General features: G+C 41.5%; 1 protein-coding gene across 3 annotated transcripts; it reads left to right on the top strand.

The window, feature by feature from the left end:
• Positions 1 to 10,437: 10,437 nt before the first annotated feature.
• LOC117527818 (oxysterol-binding protein-related protein 3-like) lies at positions 10,438 to 24,334 on the top strand. Of its 3 annotated transcripts, none has more exons than XM_034190324.1 (7): positions 10,438 to 10,580; positions 14,640 to 14,786; positions 14,890 to 14,943; positions 15,504 to 15,617; positions 16,138 to 16,290; positions 21,645 to 21,773; positions 23,516 to 24,334. In XM_034190324.1, the coding sequence occupies exons 1-7, from the start codon at positions 10,443 to 10,445 to the stop codon at positions 23,525 to 23,527; spliced, it is 747 nt and encodes a 248-aa protein (XP_034046215.1). In that variant the 5' UTR covers positions 10,438 to 10,442; the 3' UTR covers positions 23,528 to 24,334. The 3 variants fall into 3 exon arrangements, with proteins under 3 accessions (XP_034046215.1, XP_034046214.1, XP_034046213.1); XM_034190323.1 differs by having other exon boundaries at positions 10,438 to 10,619; positions 21,648 to 21,773; XM_034190322.1 differs by having other exon boundaries at positions 10,438 to 10,619.
• Positions 24,335 to 27,006: the final 2,672 nt, after the last annotated feature.

Raw genomic sequence — 27,006 nt, 5'->3', positions numbered from 1 at the left:
CCTGGGATGCAGGACTTCCAGATAATGGTTAGTGGTGCCCAGCTTCCGGAGCCGCTGCAACAGGTTTGTCAGGGGAGTAGGGTAGATGTAAGGCAGGCTGTGGTTGCAGCCTTGCCCCACTGTCTTCCATCTGACCTGGCTGCATTGCAGCGGGTTGATCCAGTGATTCGGGAGGTTTGGGTGTTTTGGGACCGTAAAAGGGGTCCTGATAAGGAAGAGCGCAATCAGGTGTCGCAGTCAGCCCGGGTGTTGCTTCGGCAGTGGGACCGGTTGGTGGAGAGGGATGGTGTCTTGTACCGTCAGGTGTTTAAGTCCAATGGAGCTGGGGCTGTGTTGCAGTTGGTGTTGCCTGCAGCTTTAAAAGCCGATGTGTTGACTGAGGTTCATCAAGGGCATGCTCATCAAGGGGTTGAGAGGACCCTAGAGCTTTTACGTCAGCGGTGTTATTGGCCAGGGATGTCTGCGGAAGTGGCAGATTGGTGCCAGGCATGTGAGAGGTGTCAGGTAGCAAAGGTGAACCAGCCAGTGGCTCGTGGCCCCATGGGACACCTGTTGGCATATCGGCCTAATGAGATTCTTGCCATTGATTTTACTGTTCTAGAGCCTAATCATGATGGAGTGGAAGATGTTTTGGTAATGACTGACGTCTTTAGTAAGTACACGTGGCCAGTCCCTACCCGTGACCAGCGAGCTCCTACAGTAGCTCAAGTTCTGGTTACGGAGTGGTTTTTGAGGTTTGGGGTTCCAGCTCGGATACATTCTGATCAGGGACGGAGTTTTGAGAGTGTATTGATCCAGCAGTTGTGTGGCTTTTATGGCATAGAGAAATCTCGTACTACACCATACCATCCATCTGGGAATGGGCAGTGTGAGCGTTTTAATAGAACGCTTCATGATCTGTTGCGCATGCTGCCCGTGTCTCGAAAGCATCATTGGGGTTCTTGTCTGCCCCAGGTTTTGTATGCTTATAATACAACACCGCATCAGGCAACTGGTGAGTCTCCTTATTTGTTGATGTTTGGTCAGGAGCCAAGACTTCCGGTTGATTTTCTGTTGGGTCGAGTTCGGGAGCCTGTGGGTGGTTTTGTTCATGAGTGGGTCCGGGAGCACCAGACCCGCTTGCAGATGGCTTTTGATGGAGCCCGGGATCGGCTGAAGGCCGCTGCAGAGCGGCGTAAGAAGGAATATGATCAGCGTATCCGTGATGTTCCCCTGAAGGAGGGCCAGTTGGTCTGGTTGCGAGATTTTGGGGTACGGGGCCGTCATAAGATCCAGGACCAGTGGTCCTCTGTGATGTATCGTGTCCTGAGGGCACCACAAGGAGAAGGGACTGTTTATACAATTGCCCCTAAGGATGATTTAACCAGAGCCAAGCAGGTTCATCGCTCATTGTTGAAGGTAGTGGTAGGGCTTGGGTCCCCTGATGAGGTTGTGGCCCATTCTCTGCCCCCTGTGGAGTTTTCTCCACCTGTGGTGGAGCAATAACAGGACAGGTGGTGGAGTAATGGTGGGTGGTTGGTGTCAGGATCCGAGGACCCTGCGTCTACTTCAGTTGTGCGGGAAGTGGTGACTCCGCCTGCTCCTCAGGTGGAGGGGGTGGGAGAGGTGACCCAGGTTGCCCCTCAGGTGGAGAGTGCGGAGGTTGTGAGTTTACCTGCTTCCCCGCAGTTGAGTCCACCAGTAGATCCAGTGGTTGCTGTGCCACCTCTGCCAGTGTAGTCTAGTATGTCTTCCCTCCCCCCTAGTGAAGAGGTTGTACTTCGGCGGACGACTAGGGTTACTGCGGGTCATCATTCTAATATTCATCATCTTCCACGGTCTGCAGTGCAAGTGGGACCTTCTGGCTCTATGTAATATAGGTGGTATGATTAAGGCTAAGGAATGGGGTCTATTCCATCGTCGGGGCGACGATATAATTTGTGGGGGTGGATTGTAGCAGGATGGATGACCTTAATGATGTTTAGCTGGTGGATTGAGTGCAGGTGGTTGTGGCAGAGGAGTGTTTGCATAAAAGAGGGAGTGTGTGTGCTCTTCTTTCTCTTTCTGGAGACTGACTGCAGGTGTTTGGACGTGTTCACTTCCATGTTCCCGTGAAGACAGGTAGGCGCCGGCCACAGCTGCAGGCTCGTTGAGGTGTAGTGGTGAGTGTTTAAGGAGGTGGTTTTGTTGTACAGAGACCTCTGTGTGGGCTGTCGTTGGTGGTGCGCTGCTGAGTTTGTGGTGCTCTTGACGCTCTGGTGTGGTGTCGAGTTACAGCTGATTGCTGTGATGGACGGTTCGGTATGTACAGCACAAAGTAAGCTCCTCTTTCAGATATTTGTTTTATATTTATTTGTTTAAAATGTAGGATTTTGGACCAAGCTGTGGAAGGAGGCCCTGCTGCTTTGCTCTGGTGCTCTGCTGAAAGATTTCGTCCCGTGAGACCAGTGGATGTGCCCTGTTTGCTGCGGCGGCTTTACGCTCAGTGTGGACATTTGGAAAACTCTGCCAGCTGCGTGTGCTGCCGGGCTGCGTGATGCAAGGGCGCCCTCATGTGGTCATAATTGGTGGTGTTTTAAATGAGTTTTTTATAAAATTGTCTTTTTAACTAGAACTTCAATTGTTAATAAATTATTTGTTTGTATTTGGGAACCACGTCTCTGTCTCAATTACAACAAACCTGTGTCTTAGGTTGAAGTTATTCAATTGTCGAATTCCCTGGGTGAAATTCCCAGGGTGGTGTCAGAAGTCTGACATACCATGTTCATTCATGATTTCTAATTGCCTTGATGATTGAGGAGTAAATTGTCCGCTTTTCCACATAAACATTACCGGTGGCAGGTTTCGCTCCACTGCGTCACAACCCCAGACGGCCAATCTATCCGGGGATTGTGCTTTACCATCCATGGAAAACCCAAAATCACACGGGAGGTGGAATGCGTTACAAAAAACACAATCTCCTCCCTGTGATTACCAGACACAACCAATGTTACTGGCTGTGTCTGGTGTGTGATTAGTGGAAGAAGGGTGCCATCTAGTGCCCGTACCTTCAATGGTGAAGGTAGAGCCACCAGAGGGAGCCCAACTTCCTTTGCCCATCTGCTGTCCAGCAGATTCCCTTCCGACCCCGTGTCTACGAGTGCTGGGGCGTGAAGGGTTAGATCCCCACTCAGGATCGTGACTGGGATTCGTGCGGATCTACGGGGTTTCCCCGCGTGCGTGTTATGGCCCACCCTTAGCCCAGATTCTAAGGGCGGGCGTTGTAGTTTAACCGCTTGGGGCAGTTCTTCTGTATGTGCTCGCTCGAGCCACAGAAAAAACACTCCCCGCGGGCCAGCCTCCGTTGTCTGTTATTTGATTTTACTTTGGCCCTGCTCGTGTCCATAGCTTTGTCAGCAGGGGGAGCTGTTGCCACACAGAGCTCTCTGGCTGTGGAGCGTGGGGACGGCGGCAACCTTTCGGACCCGGAAGGAAGAGGGACGGCTTGTGCCCAGCCACGCCCCCCGCCCTGCTCCCGACGATGTTCCTCTAATCGGTTATCTAATCGTATAACCAGGTCGACAAGCCCGTCAAAATCCTGCGGTTCTTCTTTAGCCAGCAGATGCTCCTTCAGGACCGGAGACAGTCCGTTTACGAAGGCGGCGTGGAGTGCAACAGTATTCCAGCCGGACCTCGCTGCCGCGATGCGGAAGTCGACTGCATACTCCGCTGCACTCTGACGCCCCTGTCTCATTGACAGCAGCACGTTCGAAGCGGTCTCGCCTCTATTGGGGTGATCAAAAACCTGTTTGAACTCCCTCACAAACCCAGTATATGTCGTTAGGAGCCGTGAATTTTGCTCCCAGAGCGCCTTAGCCTCTCCTTGAAACAGATTAATAACATAAGCCACCCGGCTAGCATCTGACGCGTACATGACAGGACGCTGTGAAAAGACGAGCGAACACTGCATTAAGAAGTCCGCGCACGTCTCGACACAGCCTCCGTACGGCTCCGGAGGGCTTACGTAAGCTTCAGGGGATGGAGGGGGGGTTCGTTGAACGACCAGTGGAATGTCTGTATCTGGCATATGACCAGCAGGAGGAGGTGCTGCAGCAGCGCCCTGAGCGTGCGCTTCCACCCTGGCGGTGACAGCCTCCATCCTCCGATTGAGAATAACATTCTGCTTGGTTACCAAGTCCAACTGAGCAGTGAAAGCGGTTAAGATGTGCTGCAGCTCACCTAACACGCCTCCTGCTGGTGCCTGTGCACCTTGCTCTTCCATTGGCTGTTCAAGCGATGGTTGACGCCCCTCGGAATCCATGACGCTGGCCGAGAAATCCTGTTGGGAAAGTGTAGTGACATGGACCTACAACAGGGGGCGTAAATGAACGGACAATGGATAAGCCAAAAATAACAATTTAATGTTGTGAATTGCACAACGGAATACAGACAATTGCAGTTGAGAAGTACAGTCAATCGTACAAAAGGTGACGTGTGGGCTAGCTCGAGGATAGAAGATGTCTGTCCAGAGAAGAGCCGGATCCCATACGGCTTCCACCGCCAACGGATCTGATAACATATGTAAAATCCAGGCGGCTTTTGATGGCTTTCAGTGGAGTATCTGAGAGATTGTTTAACAGCTGGGCATGTTCCAACTTGTCCTTAAGGCTTCCAACAGAGGTGTTTTTCCTGTGGCGGAGCATCGCGGCGGCTGCAAGCCGACGCTGCAATCCGTCCGCACGTCTTTCATTAAAAAAATCTCCTTTAACAGTGGAATATCCGGATAAAATGCTGAAACCGACTTCTTCTGAAACTTCTCTGTTCTCTCACGACGTCCTGGATCAATAGAGCCTAAAATGTGGAGGTTTTCAGCTTGAAACAGGCTGATGACGGCGCCTGGGAGTGCTGCGCGACGTCCTGCTCCGTGGGAAGTCCTTAAAGCGACAGTATCACCTCAAAATCTCTCATCAGCCGTTAAAATTTTCACCGAAAACCAGCTGAATTTTTCGAACCGTGTCCACTTCGATGTGCCTCACAGGTTTAGAAAAAATTTTGATCAAACAAAGCGCCAGTCTCTCAGCAACTTCTCAGACAAAGGAATTTCGACGAGGGGCTGGACGACTCCTCCCACAAGGAGTGCTCACAGGCGAATGACGTCACCGACAGGCGTGGAAAAACTCACGCATGCGCATGAGGGTTCGACCATGTCTGACGTAAAAACATATGAATGAAATCCATATAGTTTTGGAAAAAATAAAAAGGACCTATACTTTATTGACAGACCTTGTATTATAAGGGGTTTCAATGGGCAACTGACCCATTTCTCTGTGTAGTCCTCAGCATTTTAACATATTTCAGCCAGAGATGTTTTGAATATAGTTGGTCTGATCAGTTCTACATATTTACTTCAAAATATAAAACATAAACTGGGTGGATCTAATATATTAGAATTGTACTATGACAGTATGTTTGGTCCACTGGGGTGGGGTGGGTACAATGGGGAGGTGGATGGTGGATGAGGTGTGTGTGGGGAGAGTGCGATATATATAAAATGCAGTATGTAAGCCCTTCCATGTCTCCATTTTTGCTTTACATGTACTGATGACTGATTCAGTAACATTTTTAAAGCCTTGAAAGTGTCAATTTTTTCACAATTAACATTTTTGTTTAAAAAATATCACTCACAACTTAAAATCTCCTGAGGTAGAGTGCTGACAAACCACAATACAACAAAATTAACACACCACAACAAAACTGGCTGGCACCGCTGAGCCACGTGACTGCGCAACAACAAAAGACCAGAGAGGGGAGAGTGCGCTGCTCCGTGTTGTGTGACACAGCACAAAGCTGCTCTTATAGACAGAGAGTAGACTTTGATGAATCTGCGTGCGCAGCAGTCAGTGCGTGCGGGAGAGAAAAAAGCTTGAGTATCGATCTTTTTACACAAGGATTGTTCAATATCAATACCAGCGTTGGTATCGATATTATCTATATTAGGATCGATTCGCCCACCATTAGTGGCCACCACCGCCATTACTGCACCTGTAGGCGCGGCTGCTTGGGCACCTGCTGCCGCTGCGTGTGCTTGCTCCTCCATAGTCACTAGCCAGTTGCAAAGCTGACTTGCCTCACCTCAAAGCACACCAACTTCTGACACCATGTTGTGTTGGGTTCTTTTACTAATAAAGACCGCTGCTTTTTGGATTTACGGAGCCTCTTTAGTGACTGGCCACATCAATGTGGTTCTCTCTTGCTCTGCAGTTTACAACAGCAAATACACAGACATGGTCTGCCCTCTAGTGGTAAAGCTGTGGATTACACCACATTAGACCATCGATTTCTATTTAATCCGCTAGATGGCGGATGCAGCCGGTAAGCTGTAGAGTCCCTTTATTCAGAGAGTAGCGACATAGACATGGCAAGATGGAAAAAAAAAAAAAAAAAAGACTCGTGGTGCCATCTTGGGGCCAACATAGCGTTCGCTGTTAATCTGTCTGCATGTAAATCCAGCTATATTATTGATTTTTTTCGCTGAAAATGACAGGTTGCTGTGCATTTGGATGCATAAATAGACACAAAAAGGGCTTCAAGATGTACAGATTTCCTTCAGATCTGAACATAAAAAAAAAAATTGGGAAAATAAAGTCAGCCGTGTGGGATGGAAGTGACTTCATCGTCAAAGATTTGAGAGGTAAATTTGTTGTTCAGTTCCATGTACAGTAAAACTTACCTAAACCGTCATCATATAAACTGGATGTTTTTGTATGGTTTTCCATGTAATAAACTCTGTGTATATAACGGATTTTGTTGAACAGATTTTCGCTTACATCAGATAAAATGTCCTGTTTGATCACAATGTATTTCCATTAAAACCCCTTCTGACACCCGGGCAGAGCAGTCTGGATGTGCAAAGAATAATAGAGGTACGAAATTAATGTTCAGCATTCAAGGAAAGTGGGACCGGAGTCATTTCCGTGACTCGGACACCGCAAACGGCTGTGATTTGACACTTTCACTCTTCTCCAGTGTTGTGAAAAGTAACTTTGACAAGTTACTTTTTTAGTTACTTTTTTTAGTTGCTTTATGCAGTTACTTCATTAGCAGCTTTATGCAATTACTTTATTAGAATCTGCCGAAAACTTGCAACTAATAAGTAATGTAACTAATAAGGTAACGAGTAATGTAACTTGGTTACTCGTAAGATTGAGCAATCAGCAAAGTAACTAATAGTTACTTTTCTGAGTACTAAATCTTAAAAATAACCAAATTAGATTATGAGTAACTTTATTAATTACATTCAGCAGCTGCCGACAAGGTGTCCGCAGCTGCTAATGAACTAACTGTATGAAGTAACTGTAAAATATAACTGTATAAATTAACTAATGAAGTAACTTTCCAAAGTTACTTTCCCCAACACTGCTCTTCTCTCAGTTTTTATTAGTTTTTGCAGTGCGCACGCTGAATACAAACGGATCAGAAAAGTCCACAAATTTACAACACCTTTGAATTGGAGGTCATGACTGTAGAAAGAAAAGTTTGAGGGACAAATTAACCCGGAAAAAAGCATAATCCAGCGACGGAGAACTTTAAAACTGTCATGCACGTCGATGTCATGACACAGAGTTACAGCTGTAGAAGTATTAATCAGGCTTTAAATTCATTAAATGAATCATCATAAAGTGTAAATTCATGTACATTTGATATCTTAACTATTTTTATATTTATTTGAACCGTACCTGTACGTGATTGTCCTGCTGTATGTGGTTAAATGATAATTAAAAAAAAAAAAATGCTGTAACCATAAAAAAGTTCATTCAGTAGTTCAGCACAATTGGCCCCAAAATGGCGCCATGTTCTCAGTTGACGCTACTCTCTGAATAAAGGGACTCTAGTGAGCTGTTGCCAGGCAGCCGCCATATTTCTTAGCGTTGTTATGCGTCATCAGATTAAATAGAAATCGATGGTTCGGGCTCTTCGCCGCACAGGTGAGTCTCATTAGAACTACACAGGTTCGACTCGTTCATTAGAACAATGATTCACAGTCATCAACCGAGTTTACCCCCTTTAGTTGTGTTAAAAGTGGAACTGGAGCAAGTATTTGATTAGCTGATTGTCATAAATGGCCACAGATTCGTTAACGTGCAAAGACGGCCATTGACTTTTTTTTTTTTTTTTTTTTTGTAATCTTTGGCAGTTTGTGTGGTTGATTATTCATCAACGTTTTTGATTGAACTGACTACAGCTATGAGCAAGTAAATAAACAATTTTATTGCTAAAAGATAGGATTTTTTTTTTTTTTTTTTTTTTTTTGGAACAACCTGGTTTAAAAACCAGTAAGCTGCTTTAAGTTTTTTTTTTTCCTAAGAAATATACAGCCCCGAAGTAGTGGTGAAAGGATTGAACTGTTTTTAATTGTAGACCACTTCAAAAAAATTTAAAGCCTTTTTGCTGGTTTCTAAACAGCTCTTTAGTGGTGAAAGGACTTAAATGATAGCTACGCCTTCAAACATGTTTTAACAAAGGTATTTTTTTTTATCCTAATGGCTCTAAGCCATTGAATATTTTTAGCCTGTTTTATACAACTTCAAACATTTTAAAAACTGCCTTTAAATTCTCTTAAACAACTCCAAAACTGTGATGAAAGATTTAAAACTTTTTAAAAACTGGTTTTAAACTTTCACCATTTTAAATGTAAAAAAATAGACATAATGGTGGCTCTTAAACTGTTCTAATGGTGAAATGACTTTAAAATGGGTTTAATTGGCTATAAATTCCACATCACTTGAAATGTTTCTGAAAATATTTTATTTTGTCTAAAACTGTTCTAAACCAATAGTAAAAATGCTTAATCCGCTTTTAACTAGTCTAAGATATTGATAAATTGACTCAAAGCCACTTTAAAATTAGGTTATTTTGTGCTAATTTAAACTATACTAAAATGCTTTTAAAAACTGTAGCCCACAGTGAGTGATCTTAAATTTCATTTAATGTTATTACATTTCAGATAATCTGGTTTCAACTGTTCCAATTTGATTATAAACTGATTCAAAAAATGTTTTAGGTGTTTTGGGTTGATGTGAAGTCTGATATTCACAATTAGAAATAGCTTATAAATGGATCTAAACAAATTTTTAAGTATAGTTAGAGGAGTTAAATTCTCCAAACTGAGTTTGAATAGTATCAGACTGTTGCACAAAGTTGATTAAAGTACTTTTAAACTGCTTCAAACATGTTTTCAGTTTTAAACAGATACCATCTTATGTTCCACTGGCTTTTTGGGTTAATGTGGTTTGAAGATGTTCCATGTCGAGAAAGCAGTTTTTTTAAGTGCTTTGAAACAGATTGAGTTGTAGACTGGTTTAAGAATTGCTTAAGTTGTTCTGTGTTTATCAAAAAGCAACTGATGTAATTGGATTTTGAGGACTATGTTTGTACTCAGTTGCTTACATTTTTTTGTTTGACATCATGTAATCTGCCAGTTGAAGATGTAAGACATGGTGATTAACATCATATTCAGCAGGTGGAATCAGTTAATCAGTAAAATCACCTGGTGGAGTGGGTGGTTGCACAGAAAGCCTGCACCCTCTTGGCCCTTTCTGGAATCAATTGGAGGCCTCTGGTTTAACTTCTCTGAAATGCACAGAGATCTTGTCATTTGGACAGTGTTTGTGCCTGGCCACTTCCAAGTTGGTCATGTGTTGTGCACTTCTAGAAGCTAAACAAGACACCGTAATGGAAATCTGATGTTTCAGACCCACTTCTGGTAGTGGACAATTTGGATTTTGTGCAAAACATTGATATGAAAAAATTGAAAGGGGTGGGGAGGAGCATTTGTGTAAAATAAATATAAATAATAATTTTGTCAACATTTGGACAAAGTGCATAAAAAAAACATTTTTTGAGCCATAGGCCTGTTGGCGGAGCTTACATTCACACACTGGTGACTTAAGCTCTTTAAAACAACTTAATGTATCACTTATAAAAATGTCTAAATATGTTGCACGACCAATCATGTCAGCACTGCTGGTTGTAAATGTTAATCATACCTGCAAATGTGGGCGTGTTCATTTAGTTTTAATCATTCTTAGCCACGTGGTCATGTGGTGATGGCTGTCTGTAATAAGCTGTGACCTGAAAAGTTTCCTCGTGTTTGAGGCTAGATTTGCTTTGAATGTTTTAATTTTTCTGCCTCTTTTAACAACTGTTTGTAAAATTGAACAGATGACTTTCAATTTAATTTGGACATCAAACATAAGCTAATATTACAAAACACGTGGTTTGGTGTTGCACTGAAAGGGCTCATCCCTTTGTCAGTTATAAAACAAAAAATGCTACATTTAGGTTTGTTTTTCACAAGCATTTTTATTATTTTGTAATCTTGACTCAACTGTAGCATGTGGTCTTCCTGTGTGCCATGACACACACACACCCTGTCCTGAAGCTAATTCAACTTCTCTTGTATTTTTCCTCCTGAGACGGCCCTAATGGACCCTCAGATGAGCCCACCTCTCCTGAGCAGCAGCCAGTTGTTGGTCAGCAGATGTGTCAAATCTCCTGTCAACGGACTCAGACCCGGTCATGCACGGAACAGCATCACTGGCCTGACCAAACAATCAACACAGGTGACGACAACTAAACGCCTTTTACCCTATTTTCGAAATGTAAGTCACATTTTGTTTATTTATACTAGTTTAGGAGGTTCTGCAGTTTGTACTCCAGTGTAACTTGTATACCAAAAAGAAAAAAATCACACATTTATAAATAACTATTAGGGCTGAGCAAGTTAATGCGTTATCGCATTAGCGCATTAATTAATTAACGTAGACAATTTTTTTTTTATCGCAAGTTAATGCAGTTTTTTTTTTGTTTTGTTTTTTGCAAGTCTGTCACTGACTGCTGCCGCAGACATGGGGAAGGGCACTGAACTTTTACGCGGCCATTTTAATTTTAAAGTGCTTCCAGATGGCGTAGTCGACAGAACCAAAGCCGCTAAAGTTCTCCTGAGTATGCCCCGCACCGAGCGCTGGGGGAAGAGTTCTCTGCAGCCGCTAAAGTTTTCCTTGCAGCAAAACGTACACCAAGCGCTGGGGGAAAATTTCTCCTTGCAGCAAGGGCTGCAGGATAGGGGAAACTGGGGCCAGCTTCCCCCAGAAGAGTTTTAAATTTATAACCCTCTGAAACACTATTGCTTGCATTTTGTGCACCAAATTGTGTGAAGGAAAGCCATAGTTTTTTTTTTTTTATATAAATCTTTGTTACAGCCTTACTTAAAAGCCAAAAGAAACAAGGCATCAGCCCAAAACACAAAATAGTATAGATGTGTGTTAGAAACATCAGAACTGCTAATTTATACTCAGCAGTTTATTCAAGAAAATCTTTTTTCTTACATTAAATAACCTGTAATTAAAATAGTTTTAAGTTAAAAAATGATTCTTTAGAAATCTTTAATGTTTGTAAATTAAAACCATAACTTTTTTTTTGTTGTAGTTGTTTCAGTTGAGATGATTTCTTGATTAACGTGATAATGACCCTTGGATATTTATTTTTTTCAAATAATAAAATAGTTACTGTTTAAAGAGCCTTTGCTTTATTTAGAAGCGTAGTAGCAGGTGTGAGTTTGCAGAGATGACAGGTGAGCTGGACTCAGTACATTTAACTAGATGAAGGTCTCCTTTGCAGCTTCAACCTCAAATTGGTGGCATTTTTGGAAACACTTTCCTCACATTTTGAAATGCAGAGATATTCTCTTCTTCTGTCTGGACTTCAAATTTTGGTATATTTATTTAGACTAACAAAGAAGGCCCTTTATAAGCCCAAAATGCAAAACCCTCAGGGGGAGGGGAGAGACCCACCTAAGCATCCCCGAACCCCCGGCTTTTTAAGGTGGTTTTTCCATCCCGTTATGCTGAGAAAAAATTCTTACTGAGAACCCTGTTAACTGCAACTGCATAAACAAAATGCTGTTAAGTGTTTGCAGAACAAATGTTATGGCACTTTTGTTCATATGGCAGAACATTTAAAATAAAATTGTGCTATACACTACTTTTGAGACAGGGGTTTACTTTTGAATTAATTTTTGGATTTTACGTATAAACAATGCAATTAATTGCGATTAATCGTGGAAGTTACCTAACCTGCATGTCTTTGGATTTGGGAGGAAGATAGAGCACCCCAAGGAAACCCATGCAAACACAGGGAGAACATGCAAACTCCACACAGAAAGGCCCCAGGTATGAAACGATCCCACAGCCTGGTTTGTTTATTTATTAGTTGGTTATGATGTTTGCAGATGACGTGATATTTAATGAGAATAGGGAACAGGTTGAGATGAGCCTGGAGAAGTGGAGATATGCTCTGGAGAGTAGGGGAATGAAATTCAGTAGGAGCAAAATGGAGTAAGTGTGTGAATGAGACTGAGCCTGGTGGAATAATGAGGTTACAAGGAATAGAGGCGGTGAAAGCGAATGGGGTCAACTGGTCCAACCCATGGAGAGTGCAGTAGAGAGGTAAAGAAGAGGGTGCAGGCTGGGTGGAGAAGAGTGACGTTTGTGGTAGGATATCTGCAAGAGTGGAAGGGAAAATGTACAAGGTAGAGAGCAGGTTGGGACAAGCTTGGCGAAAAGGGGAATGACAGTCAGCAGGAGCAAGATTTTGTGTGTGTGTGTGTGTGTGTGTGTGTGTGTGTGTGTGTGTGTGTGTGTGTGTGTGTGTGTGTGTGTGTGTGTGTGTGTGTGTGTGTGTAAATGAGAGGGAGTCAGGTGGAATAGTGTGGTTACAAGGAGTAGAGGTGATGAAAGTTTAACTTGACGTCATCTATCAAAAGTAATGGGGAGTAGGGTAGAGAAGTTAAGAGAGTGCAGGCAGGGTTCAGTGGGTGTAAAGCAGAGGTCTCAAACTGATTCCAGAAAGCACCGAGAGGGTTCAATTTTTCTTTGCAACCACCCACTCCACCAGGTGATTTCACTGATTAACATCACTTGGAGCAGATGGAATCAGTTAATCAATCAATCAATCAATTTTTTTATATAGCGCCAAATCACAACAAACAGTTGCCCCAAGGCGCTTTATATTGTAAGGCAAGGCCATACAATAATTATGTAAAACCCCAACGGTCAAAACGACCCCCTGTGAGCAAGCACTTGGCTACAGTGGGAAGGAAACACTCCCTTTTAACAGGAAGAAATCTCCAGCAGAACCAGGCTCAGGGAGGGGCAGTCTTCTGCTGGGACTGGTTGGGGCTGAGGGAGAGAACCAGGAAAAAGACATGCTGTGGAGGGGAGCAGAGATCGATCACTAATGATTAAATGCAGAGTGGTGCATACAGAGCAAAAAGAGAAAGAAACAGTGCATCATGGGAACCCCCCAGCAGTATACGTCTAACTAAGGGATGGTTCAGGGTCACCTGATCCAGCCCTAACTATAAGCTTTAGCAAAAAGGAAAGTTTTAAGCTTAATTTTAAAAGTAGAGAGGGTGTCTGTCTCCCTGATCTGAATTGGGAGCTGGTTCCACAGGAGAGGAGCCTGAAAGCTGAAGGCTCTGCCTCCCATTCTACTCTTACAAACCCTAGGAACTACAAGTAAGCCTGCAGTCTGAGAGCGAAGCGCTCTATTGGGGTGATATGGTACTACGAGGTCCCTAAGATAAGATGGTACCTGATTATTCAAAACCTTATAAGTAAGAAGAAGAATTTTAAATTCTTTTCTAGAATTAACAGGAAGCCAATGAAGAGAGGCCAATATGAGTGAGATATTTAATCAGTGAAATCATCTGGTGGAGTGAGTGGTTGCAAAGAAAACCTGCACCCTCTCAGCCCTTTTTGGAATCAGTTTGAGACCCCTGGTGTAAAAAGTGTAAAGGTGGTGTCTACAAGATCATAGTGAGATGAGCTAAATTGTACAGCTTTGTGATGGTGGCGCTAACAAAAAGACAGGAGCCAGAGCTGAAAATGTGACTTTTCTTTGGGAGTGATGAGGATGGACAGGATTCAGAATGAACATCTGAGGGACAGCATAGGCAAAACAGTTTAGTGACAAAGTCAGAGAGGAGAAATTGAGATGGTTTGGACATGTGCAGAGGAGGAACCTAGGGTATATAGGGAGCAGGATGCTGAGGATGGAGCCACCAAGCAGGAGGAGAAGAGGGAGGCCAAAGAGGAGGTTTATGGATATGGTGAGGGAGGTCGGTGTGAAAGAAGATGGTACAGAGGACATGGTGAGATGGAGATGGATGACCTGCTGTGGCGACCCCTAACGGGAGCATCCAAGAGAAGACGATTTAACTGCTCATTGCTCATCTAAAACAGACAGGATTTTTTTTTTTTTTTTTTTCCCAAAACAGAAATGAAAAGTCAGTAATTTCACAAGAATAATCAACTGTTTTGATAATCAGTATCATTGTCATTTATCAAGAATAGACTTGTTTGAATATGACGCTTTATTTTACTGATCCTCCCCGTTGTAAACCAATAATTGCATAACTGATGTAAAATCACTTTAGATGTATTGATCTTGATTGGCTTTAAATGACTGTAAAGTTCAAGGACTACATCATGTAATACTAGTGTGTATATTTTTTAATTGCAAAATATATCTTTGAAATATGATTTTTCAGGTATCAGCTGTGACTTGCTTTAGTTTGCATGTTTACTCCTGTACAAGTAACTTTCCTATCTTTGCATCAGTCTTGTCACTGGGAGGTGATGGATGATTTGCCACACATGGACTTGGGTCCAGCTGTTGGATTACCTCTGGACCTCAGCATCCCTGAAATCTTTGGAGGCTACTTGTTGACGAAAAGATGGAAATATCCTTACAAAGACTGGCACAAGGTGAACAAATCGAAAGCTCAATCACAGGACAGCTGCAGTCACAAATCAGTTAGTGTGCTTTTATTTATAACTTCTGATACTTCACTGTGATTGGTCTTTTCAGAAATACTTTCTGTTGGAGATGGGAATACTCAAGTACTCAAAGTCACGGCAAGATGTAGGTTTAAATGTCATTACCAATACTGTTACACTTGTCTTATATATATATATATATATATATATATATATATAAGTATATAAGTATATAAGTGCTGGGCAACGATTAAAATGTTAGTCCATGGGCCAAGCAGGTTTTCAGTACCACTTAAGGTGACAAAATGAGAATCCAGGCTCAGTGTACCATGGCCTCCACAAAAATGTATGATGACCATCCCAGGGTGGTGGTAGCTATAGCCAGCTAGGGATCAATGAATAATTACACTGACTTCAAAATGTAAAAATGCTCCAATCATGTTGAAAACTATTCTACGTTGTTTGTCTGATCATAATGATTCCAAAAAAGGTGTCGTTTGGACTATCTATGACTGAATGTTCAGGACTTATTGTGTATTTAAAACAAATGAATATATATATTTCACTTCCATTAATTACCCAGATTAACTTCTTATGCCTCAGCTAGTTCCCCTAGCTCAGTAGCTGCAATGGCTCATGAAGATAGTTATCATGGCTAGCTAGCATGTAGCAGACTATTTTAAATGTACTTTGTCACTGTTTTAGTTTAAGAGGAAGAAGGCCCAAGATTTTCTGGATGTAAGCCTGGCTGTTCTGTCCATCAAAGCGAAGTCCAAACGGATCACTCTGGATGATGGCAACAACATCTACCACCTCAAGGTGCCTAACTTTCTGCAGTTGGTATGGCTTTATCTGACACAGGAATGGTATCAACATAGATCGAGTCAATTTGTCATATCTGGATTTGGGATCTGCTAAAGATTTGTCCGTTTTATGTCAAGGGCTTTAATGTATTTCAGTCCAGCACCCTGTTTGAGTCGTTGCAGAGGATCCAAAGTCTGTGTATAAACTCTGAGAGGGGACTGTAGTTGTTGTTGAACATCATTTCAGATGACATGCACATTCATCTGTAGGTTTTCTGTACCCGCTGTCCCAGAGGTCATTAAGCGAGGTACATCCTTGACAGGACACCAGTCTACTGAAGGACTGACACACAGAATAACACATTCACACTCCCACTCACAAAGGGTTAGGGTTAGGGCACCATCTTCAGGTGCAGCATCTCCAAAGTCAAAGAACGACCTTCACCCAAATTTTTGCCAATCATGTTTGATTTTGTACATTATTCAAGAAACCTGACCTCATTCGGAATTTTCTTCTGTTTTGTCTTCCTCTTTAGGCAGAGACCTACGATATTTTTAACATTTGGTTGACAAAGCTTTGTGCACATCGTTCGTTCAGGAAGAACGAGGCGAGGAGAGTTCATTGTGAAATTCTCCACGTGCCGTCTTTGGGCCAAAATACACCCTCCACAGCCACAATTAGCCAGATGGTTGGTGCACTTCTTTTTCCTTTTATTTATTTAATACATAACTGATCATCTTTTTTGAAACCAGGGGCATACAGTGAGGAAAACAAGTATTTGAACACCCTGTGATTTTGCAAGTTCTCCCACTTAGAAATCATGGAGGGGTCTGAAATTTTCATCTTAGGTGCATGTCCACTGTGAGAAACATAATCTAAAAAAAAAAAAAATCCAGAAATCACAATGTATGATTTTTTTTTTTTTTAATAATTGTATTTTACTGCTGCAAATAAGTATTTCAACACCTGTGAAAATCAATGTTAATATTTGGTACAGCAGCCTTTGTTTGCAATTACAGAGGTCAAATGTTTCCTGTAGTTTTTCACCAGGTTTGCACACACTGCAGCAGGGATTTTGGCCCATTCCTCCACACAGATCTTCTCTAGATCAGCCAGGTTACTGGGCTGTCACTGAGAAACATGGAGTTTGAGCACCTTCCAAAGATTTTCTATTGGATTTAGGTCTGGAGACTGGCTAGGCCACTCCAGAACCTTGATATGCTTCTTAAGGAGCCACTCCTTTGTTATCCTGGCTGTGTGCTTCGGGTCATTGTCATGCTGGAAGACCCATCCACGACCCGTCTTCAATGCTCTAACTGAGGGAAGGAGGTTGTTCCCCAAAATCTTGCAATACATGGCCCTGGTCATCCTCTCCTTAATACAGTGCAGTCGTCCTGTCCCATGTGCAGAAAAACACCCCCAAAGCATGATGCTTCCACCCCCATGCTTCACAGTAGGGTCGGTGTTTTAGGGATGGTACTCAGCATTCTTCTTCCTCCAAACACGGCGAGTGGAATCAAGACTAAAAAGTTCTATTTTGGTCTCATCTGACCACATAACTTTCTTCCATGACTCCTCTGGATCATCCAAATGGTCATGGGCAAACTTAAGACGGGCCTGGCCGTGTGCTGATTTAAGCTGGGGAACCTTCCGTGCCGTGCATGATTTTAACCCATGATGTCTTAGTGCATTACCCACAGTAACCTTGGAAACAGTGGTGCCAGCTCTCTTCAGGTCATTGACCAGCTCCTCCCGTGCAGTTCTGGGCTGATTCCTCACCTTTCTTAGGATCATTGATACGCCACGAGGTGGGATCTTGCATGGAGCTCCAGTCCAAGGGAGATTGACAGTCATGCTTAGCTTCTTCCATTTTCTAATAATTGCTCCAACAGTTGATCTTTTTTCACCAAGCTGCTTGGCAATTGCCCTGTAGCCCTTTCCAGCCTTGTGGAGGTCTACAATTGTGTCTCTGGTGTCTTTGGACAGCTCTTTGGTCTTAGCCATGTTAGTAGTTGGAGTCTTACTGATTATGTGGTGTGGACAGGTGTTTTTATGTAGCTAACGACCTCAAATAGGTGCTTCTAATTTGGAACAATAAGTGGAGTGGAGGTGGACTGTTAAGAGGTGGATTAACAGGTCTTTGAGGGCCAGAATTTCTGCTGATTAGCAGGTGTTGATACAACCCCTGGCAAAAATTATGGAATCACCGGCCTCGGAGGATGTTCATTCAGTTGTTTAATTTTGTAGAAAAAAAGCAGATCACAGACATGACACAAAACTAAAGTCATTTCAAATGGCAACTTTCTGGCTTTAAGAAACACTATAAGAAATCAAGAAAAAAGATTGTGGCATTCAGTAATGGTTACTTTTTTAGACCAAGCAGAGGAAAAAAATATGGAATCACTCAATTCTGAGGAATAAATTATGGAATCACCCTGTAAATTTTCATCCCCAAAACTAACACCTGCATCATATCAGATCTGCTCGTTAGTCTGCATCTAAAAAGGAGTGAACACACCTTGAAGAGCTGTTGCACCAAGTGGACTGACATGAATCATGGCTCCAACACGAGATATGTCAATTGAAACAAAGGAGAGGATTATCAAACTCTTAAGAGAGTAAATCATCATGCAATGTTGCAAAAGATGTTGGTTGTTCACAGTCAGCTGTGTCTAAACTCTGAACCAAATACAAACATGAGAAGGTTATTAAAGGCAAACATACTGGTAGACCAAGGAAGACATCAAAGCGTCAAGACAGAAAACTTAAAGCAATATGTCTCAAAAATCGAAAAATGCACAACAAAACAAATGAGGAACGAATGGGAGGAAACTGGAGTCAACGTCTGTGACCGAACTGTAAGAAACTGCCTAATGGAAATGGGATTTACATACAGAAAAGCTAAACGAAAGCCATCATTAACACCTAAACAGAATAAAAAAAAAACAAGGTTACAATGGGCTAAGGAAAAGCAATCGTGGACTGTGGATGACTGGATGAAAGTCATATTCAGTGATGAATCTCGAATCTGCATTGGGCAAGGTGATGATGCTGGAACTTTTGTTTGGTGCCGTTCCAATGAGATTTATAAAGATGACTGCCTGAACAGAACATGTAAATTTCCACAGTCATTGATGATATGGGCTGCATGTCAGGTAAAGGCACTGGGGAGATGGCTGTCATTACATCATCAATAAATGCACAAGTTTACGTTGATATTTTGGACAATTGAAAGGATGTTTGGGGATATCATTTTTCAAGATGATAATGCATCTTGCCATAGAGCAAAAACTGCGAAAACATTCCTTGCAAAAAGACACGTAGGGTCAATGTCATGGCACAGGGTCAATGTCAACGAGCAGATCTGATTTGATGCAGGTGTTAGTTTTGAGGATGAAAATTTACAGGGTGATTCCATAATTTTTTTTCCTCAGAATTGAGTGATTCCATATTTTTTTCCTCTGCTTGGTCTAAAAAAGTAACCGTTACTGACTGCCATAATATTTTTTCTTGATTTCTTATAGTGTTTCTTAAAGCCAGAAAGTTGCCATTTGAAATGACTTTAGTTTTGTGTCATGTCTGTGATCTGCTTTTTTTCTACAAAATTAAACAACTGAATGAACATCCTCCGAGGGCGGTGATTCCATAATTTTTGCCAGGGGTTGTATACTTATTTGCAGCAGTAACATGCAAATAAGTTACTAAAGAAATCACACTTTGTGATTTCCGGATTTTTTTTTTTTTGGTAGATTGTCTCTCACAGTGGACATGCACCTAAGATGAAACTTTCAGACCCCTCCATGATTTCTAAGTGGGAGAACTTGCAAAATCGCAGGGTGTTGAAATACTTATTTTCCTCACTGTAGCCGGAAATAAAAGTTGCGCCGATGGGATTTTAGGTGGCCTTTAACCCAAAGCAAAAAAGAAGGGGAAAAGGTTTTTCCTCTTATTTTAAGATTTCATATAAAACAGTATTCAGACCCGATTTGCACTGATTATTGGTTTTATTATATCTATAGGTAATGTGGCTTGTTGGCCCTGGGATTTTAGGTGGCCTTTAACCCAAAGCAAAAAAGAAGGGGAAAAGGTTTTTCCTCTTATTTTAAGATTTCATATAAAACAGTATTCAGACCCGATTTGCATTGATTATTGGTTTTATTATATCTATAGGTAATGTGGCTTGTTGGCTCTCTGAATTTCAGACATTGTATCACCTGGTTTGAAGACGGAATTTCCATCAGTGTTGCTCTGGGGGTTGGTAAGGTTAGACCTTGTGTGATGCACCTTGAGGCAACCTTGTTGTGATTTGGTGCTATATAAATGAAAATAAATTGAAATAGAAATCAGCCTTTTCTCTTAAGTTGCATAGCTATAGCCTTTCCCATTAGCAGATGTAGTTGAGAACACAGCTTCACAGTGCTAAAGCTTTTAAAATATAGATAAATAAAAAAATACCAAGTGTGAGTGATTAAAGGCTTTGGAATGTTAGACTATTGAGGATGGCAGAACAACAGTTTGGTTCATAAGGTACATTCCAGTAGTAGCAGTTCTCACCGGCACTCTTCTGGACAGCAGTACTGCAGTGTTAATGGTGGGCCTCGATTGATCCAGTGTGGAAATTTTGTGATCTGCATCTTTGCTTTGGAAAAAATTATGCCACTTGACCTTTATGATGCAACCCTCCTTATTTACATGGACTTGGGACTAGGGTTGGGTATCGGTTGGGTTTTATCCGATACCGGTGCCTACTCGGTATTTTTTAAACGATACCGGTGCTTAAACGGTTCTCGAACCGGTACTTTAAAAAAAATGAACTGCACACACTGCACACTGCACAATACCCTTTTATTCCTAAATAAAATTGAAACATAATATTAAGTTGCTGTAAATCTTTAAACAATATAAATAAAACATATGATAATAAATAAATATAAAATAAAATGTCCATAATATCAAATAGAACAATAACCCGAACAATCACTTTAATATAAAAATAACACAAATATGGAACAAAATATTATCGGTGATGTGCAACGCCACACTAGCAGGGCTGGGAGTGGGACTTTCTTCAATTTGCCCTGCAGCTCCTGCTGCCAAAGTGCTGGGCCGTGAAACGTTGCGCGGTTTATCAAATACTGTGCATTGTTCAGCTTTCAAATAAACTCTGTGACTGGCCAGATGCTTCATCAAATTTGATGTTACCTCCCTTACATGCAATTGTTGTATGACATCTGTGGCACGTCGCAGAGTCGTTGCCCTTGGGTGTGAAATGACGCCAAACTTTGGAACGTTTCGCCTTCGGCATTTTTATTGATCCTCTCACTATCAGTTCTCATCAACTAATACGGCGCTGACGTCACGCAGGTTGATGCCGGAACACCGTGGTCGGTCGCCCCCTTTCGGCTCATGGGGAAAAAAAAAACGTCAGGCACCGAAATTTTCATTCTTATTTGGTCTTGTTACTACCATTTACGTCGGAACCGGTGTTCTATTGGCACCGCGTTTCGGTACCCAACCCTACTTGGGACCAGCACTCAATTCACTGGCCTTGTGCACCCCTTGTGGTTGAGTTAGCACCTGCTTCTTCAGCTACTCTGCTCAAAATTATCCTGCAGGTCTGAAGCTCAAACTGATATTTTGGTCACAAGTCAGTCACCAGCTGGCACATTCTGAACTTGCACCAATCAAAATACATGAATCAAGAAAAATAAATAACCATCTAATCAATCCCATTGCTGATAAGTCACTTGGAGTCTGCATGGTGGTGTGTTTTGACTGTTCTGGATTTATTTATTTATTTATTTTGCATCTTGCATGGCTTGTCTGTGTACATTTATGAAGGAAAAGATTTTCCAACACATTGTTGGCTTTTGCTGTCCTACTTCCAGGTTTGGCCTCGTTGAATGTGAATCCAGATTTATTCAGTTGTTTGTTTTTTAATTAATTCATTTATTTATTTTTGTCAGTAACTTGGAGAAATGATGTTGCATTACATTTCTGAGAGTGGTTTTATGCTTGCTGTGTTGTGTATTTCTGTCTCAGAAGATGCCATCGCCAAGACGTCATCATCGTGCACCTTCAGTGCTGGGTTCCTTTTCTGAATATTTTGACGCAAGAGAAGAGATTGAGTCCCAGAGCTCATTTGATGTTGAGGCATTAGGTGACATCACTGTGAGTCTTGCAACAGTCACTTGACAAATAAATAAATGTGTATATCTCTGACGTGTTCTGTGTTTTATGCCTCTTTTGAGAAATGTCTCATAAGGCTTAAGTTAAATATTTTTGTTTTGAAGTTAAATATCTTCATGTTTTGAACTATGGAAAATTTTTTTTAAGATATGTAATTTTTGTGGAGACCACAAAAATTTTGTGGGCTGATATTTTTACTAACTGAAATTGTAAAATTGTCTCCTGCTCCCTCACCACCTTGTACTATTTTCCTGCTTTAAATAAAAGTGACTTTTTTTAAATCGAGGTGTCAAACTTGTTCACACTTGAGGGGCTGCATTTTTAACTCTTGCCAAAGACCGTGTGAGTTGTTGTTGTTTTCGCAATACTCGACACAGGAAAAGGTTAAATGCACAACTACATTGTGTGCATAATTATCAGGCAAGTGAGTATTCTGACCATTTTGATATGCATATTTTTCAGTTCTAAGCTACATATATACAGTAGATATTAAAGGATTATTAACCGAGCAAGTGAGGTTAATAATGTCCAGGATGTGCCCAGCGAGAAGTTGGGTACATCCTGGATAAGTCGGCATTCATATAGTCACACCTGCAGTCAATTTAGAGTCACCAGTTCACTTAAGATACATATCTTTATAAGTGGGAAGAAACCAGATCACCTGGAGGTAATCCAGACAACCACAGAACATGTGGACTCCACACGCAAAGGACTGGATCGGAAGTGATCCTACGCTAAGACAGCAGTGCCCACTAAGCCATTGCACTGCCCTATAATCCAGTAATGTGAAATTATTCTGAAACTGGCAATTCCTCATAATGACTACTTTTAGTTTTGGTGCATTAACTGTAGTTTGAGGCTAATACTACTTAAGTACAATTTTCAATGCAGTGTTTCTACTTGTAGATGCATATTTCTACAGTGCCGACGTGTTATTCTGTCGGTGTGTGTGTGTGTGTGAGAGAATGTTTTGAATACGTACATATATAAAAAAAAAAAAAAAAAAAAAAAACTGAATTTACACACTGCATGTTCTACCAATACATCAACACAAATAATTTCCTCAATTGGCTCTTGTCCTATGATGGACAGAAACATATTTTAATGAAAGCCATTGGAAGGGTGGCACATACCCTGCATGTGCATGTAATACTGCCGATATCCAGGAACTGATGGTGGAGTCATTTCATGATGTTTCAGAGATATCCTGATTTCACTTATGGCAGAAAATGAAAAATGAGCTGATTGACATTAGCATCACGTCATGTTGGTTGCGGAGGTTTCCAGGAAAATGTGTTTAACAGACAATTATGGCATCTCAAGATGTATTTGTGACATCACGTCACTCCCACCGTCTGATTAGAAATGGTTTACTCACTGATATGAGCTTTACGTTTCGTTTACCCCTAGCCGCTGTGGAAAGCTTGTGGAAAATGTGGTGTTGGTAACACACTTTTGATGATCTTGTTCTTTGACAGATTTACTCAAAGTTAATCATCTGGAGATCCTCACTTAATAAACATTCCTACCAAGTTTGGTGAAAATCTGTCTTTGGTGTCGAGATGATTTTATGCAGTCATACTGTGATTACGGTACCCAGTGCTGCTGCTGCAGCAACACTGGGTACTAAAAGCACAATGTCTGCTGTTGTCACTTGATTTAAATATGTTAATTTTTAAAATTTTATTTTGTACATCAGACTGACATTGTTCTCTCTTTCTCAGGCACCAGAATGATGAACTGCCAGATTGCTCTGGACACGCCCACCGGAGCAGACGACACAAACTCTGCTGCTGTATTGACTTTTTTTTTTCCCCCCCCACAATTTTGTCTCATTAAGCTAATTTTTACAGTGCTGTTTACACCGTGTACCAATGCAGGATCATCTTTATCAAGGTGAAAACATTTGTCAGGGAAAAAACTTCTCTGTCCAGCAGAATTCATGGGTGATCCTTAGACTACGGGCACTTACTATGTCCTTTGATCATATTGTATGAAAAACAGAAAAAAGGGGAAATTTCACACTTTTATAGTTATCTTTACAATGAAAGTGTGTTAAGAAATTTTTTTCTAGTAGTCTATGATGACTTTTTCACCTTTTTTCAGCATCATTATGTCTGTACCGAGACTCCACATTCGGTGTGAACATGCACCTGCTGTCCAAAACCGCAATCTGATCCCGACCAGGTTTCATTTGTTGTGGCTCCTTTGCAGAGTCAGCTTGCCGAGTCCTATTCAGCAAGCTGATTTTGGGGAATTGAACTAGGACTCGCAGTTTCCAAATCTGAGTTTTACAGCGCTCTCTTTGTCCTAGCTTTGGTTGATGGTGACATCCAGTTTTATTTTCATCAAGATGTCTTCTGTAGTTTTTGAGTTCTTTTCAGTGATCTCACAGTTAAGAGATGATTATAGGGGAAAGTGTTTAAAAAAAAACATTCAAACTTTGAGTAGGCAAGTGTCCAAATGTTCTACTTTTGGTATTTACAGGAGAGTATTTATTTGCAAAAAAGAAAAAAAAAAGGTTTAGAAAGTACATTCATAAGTGCAAATGCGAAGACCAGATTAACTTGCCATTAAATTACAGTCAACACAGCGAGTATAAAATAGCTCAGGCTGGTTTATTTTTGGGTTAGGCCAGACTATACCCCTCTATTTTTATGCCATCTTGTTTTTCATACAAAATATATGTGCATCAACAGGTCTTTCCCCTTTCATAAGCATGTTAATGCAACACAGATCAACATGTGCAACACCACACAGTCTGATGGGACTGCACAGAATGTTATGAGGCATATTTTTGGGTGCTTTTTCAGTTTGATGTTCATTAGTGTCTGTAACCTGATAAATGTAGAAGTGCATCTACTGAAAAACACAGTCAGCTGGTGAAATAAAATCAAAAGTAAGGCTGTATCCTTGTTTTTTTTGCTTGCTTTTTTTTTTTTTAAAAAGCCCTGTGTGTAGGTGAAGTGACAACAGCGATGTATCCCCACCCCATGGCCTGTGTGTCTGTGGTGCAGGATAAATCAAAAACTGCTGCATGATCACCTTCAAATTTGGAGGAAATATTACTTTGATATCTACAGACAAGTTTTTTTGGAGTAGTTTGACCAAAGGTCAAGCAAAACATCATCCAATTATTTTATTTTTTGTATATTAACTAAGAAGATCAGATGGATGATCAAATCATATATTGATCTTCAAAATAATTGTGCTCGATTAGTATGAGTGACTTCAAGATGAAGTTCTGACAGTCACATGTCATCAAAAACACCATTACAGACTTGTACTTTTACATTGTGTCGTGGCAATCCCTCAGTAGTTAAGAAGATGGTCTCTTGGTCAATTTCTGGAAGGGATGGTGGACGGTGTAGAAAATCTACATCCAGGGGTGATCTCGAGACGCCTGTGTGTGGGTTTGTTTAACGTGGTAAAGTCGTTGCACACCGACACAAACACAGTACTTGGCAGATCTTCAGCCTGGTATGATGGCTGGGAAATCTGACGACCGGGGCCTGAGGGCCTGCTGCAGCCTTCATCTGTTCATGTTGGCTTCGTTGATCCGTCATCGAGAGCTTCTTGTGTGAAGAACACCCTGGGTATGTCCTCTAATGCCTTTTTTCCTGGTCTAGTTGGTATGAAGTAGGCTATCCTAAATAATACCCTGGGATATAAAATTGGCAATCTGACATTAATCCCTCACTAAATAAAGTCAGGTTTGGGAGCATGCGCTGGTGCCGTGCTTTGACACATCCCTAACATGATGGAACTGCCTTGTATCCTGGATGGCAAACACCCAGGCAGACAGCTGGTCCATCCCTACATGTCTAAAATAACCATCTATTTGCCACAGCCAAGTGAAATGTGAGCTTTGCCTTGGCCTGCTCCAGAAAGTGGGGTCATCAACACTCAGGCACCTACAGGCTCGATCGTGCATAGAGAAATTGATCACATGGCTAAAATGTTGAAGTCACAGTAAGTGCGCCAGGACCCTAAAGACTTGAACCTTTGTCCTCCTGTAAAGATGTCGCTATTGGCAAACACCTCCATCTGTTGGCTCCATATTAATAGGGACGGGTGTTATTTCAAAAAAATTGAAAATCTATAAATGTTTGCATGGAATATAAAAATATACACAGAATAAACCACAGCAGGATAAATTTTGGGTCATTTGGTTCCAAAAACCCATATGGATGGAGCCAGTGAAGATATCGGGTTCAAAAATCGCCAAAAATATAGACGGAAATGTCATATCTTGAGAACCGCTGCACCTAAAGACTTGAAATTTGGCTCCACATGTTGCTTGACCCCAAGTTTATATTCAACTTCTGTAGTAACAATAAGCCTATCTGGTGCTTTTTAAGAGTAATTGACAAAAAACCTAATTTCAGTACATATGATCAATTGTGACAAACAAAATCTATGTAGTTTTTATTTCAGGAACATCATTTGAGTATAATCATCACATGTAAAGAATGACATGGCCACAATGAACTAATTATAAGCAACAGAGTGGTTTTCTACGTCAACAGCACACATATGACACACGTGTTACTTGAAATTTTCAAACGCTCCATCAATATGGGTTTTTGGAACCAAATGACCCTAAATTGATGCTGCTATGGTTTATTCCATGTATATTTCCATATTCCATGAAAATTTATAGATTTCCAATTTTTTTGAAATAACACCCCTCCCTAATATTAAGCTTTTCCCAGGCATCTCCTGATCTTGAAATAGTATTGGTAGTGCTGGATGAAGATACTTTATAATAAGTAGATTTCAAAACAGTATATTTTGTCCAGTCTGTCAAAAAAATTGAAAGGAACGACACATTTAATGATTCTATCATGTTGTTATATCAGAAAATCTTGGGGTGGTGGGGGTGGTGGTGGATAAATAAAGGCAGAGGGCTCTTTGGTTACGCCCCTGGTGTAAAATCACTTCATTTCCATATTCTCACAGTCCGTGTTCATTTCGAAAAGTGAGAACGTTCCATTTTGTGTGCCCCACCCACCGATGAGCATACTTACATTGACGAATGCGGGTGAGAAACATGTCGGCGGGTCCCGCGGTTAAAACCGAACGCCACTTAACCAACGCGCTGAAACGGGTGGGCGTTTCTACCAGATTGTCCGCAGATTACTCGGTTGTCATTGGCTAAACAACAGTGGGGAAAGCCCGTGTGAACCAGGAAGGGGAGGGGGAGCGAGGCTGA

This window comes from Thalassophryne amazonica, chromosome 16 (assembly GCF_902500255.1).
Source record: "Thalassophryne amazonica chromosome 16, fThaAma1.1, whole genome shotgun sequence".
Taxonomy (NCBI): Eukaryota; Metazoa; Chordata; class Actinopteri; order Batrachoidiformes; family Batrachoididae; genus Thalassophryne; species Thalassophryne amazonica.
Note: the sequence above shows the minus strand (reverse complement) of the source record. Positions and strands in the feature narration are given on the sequence as shown.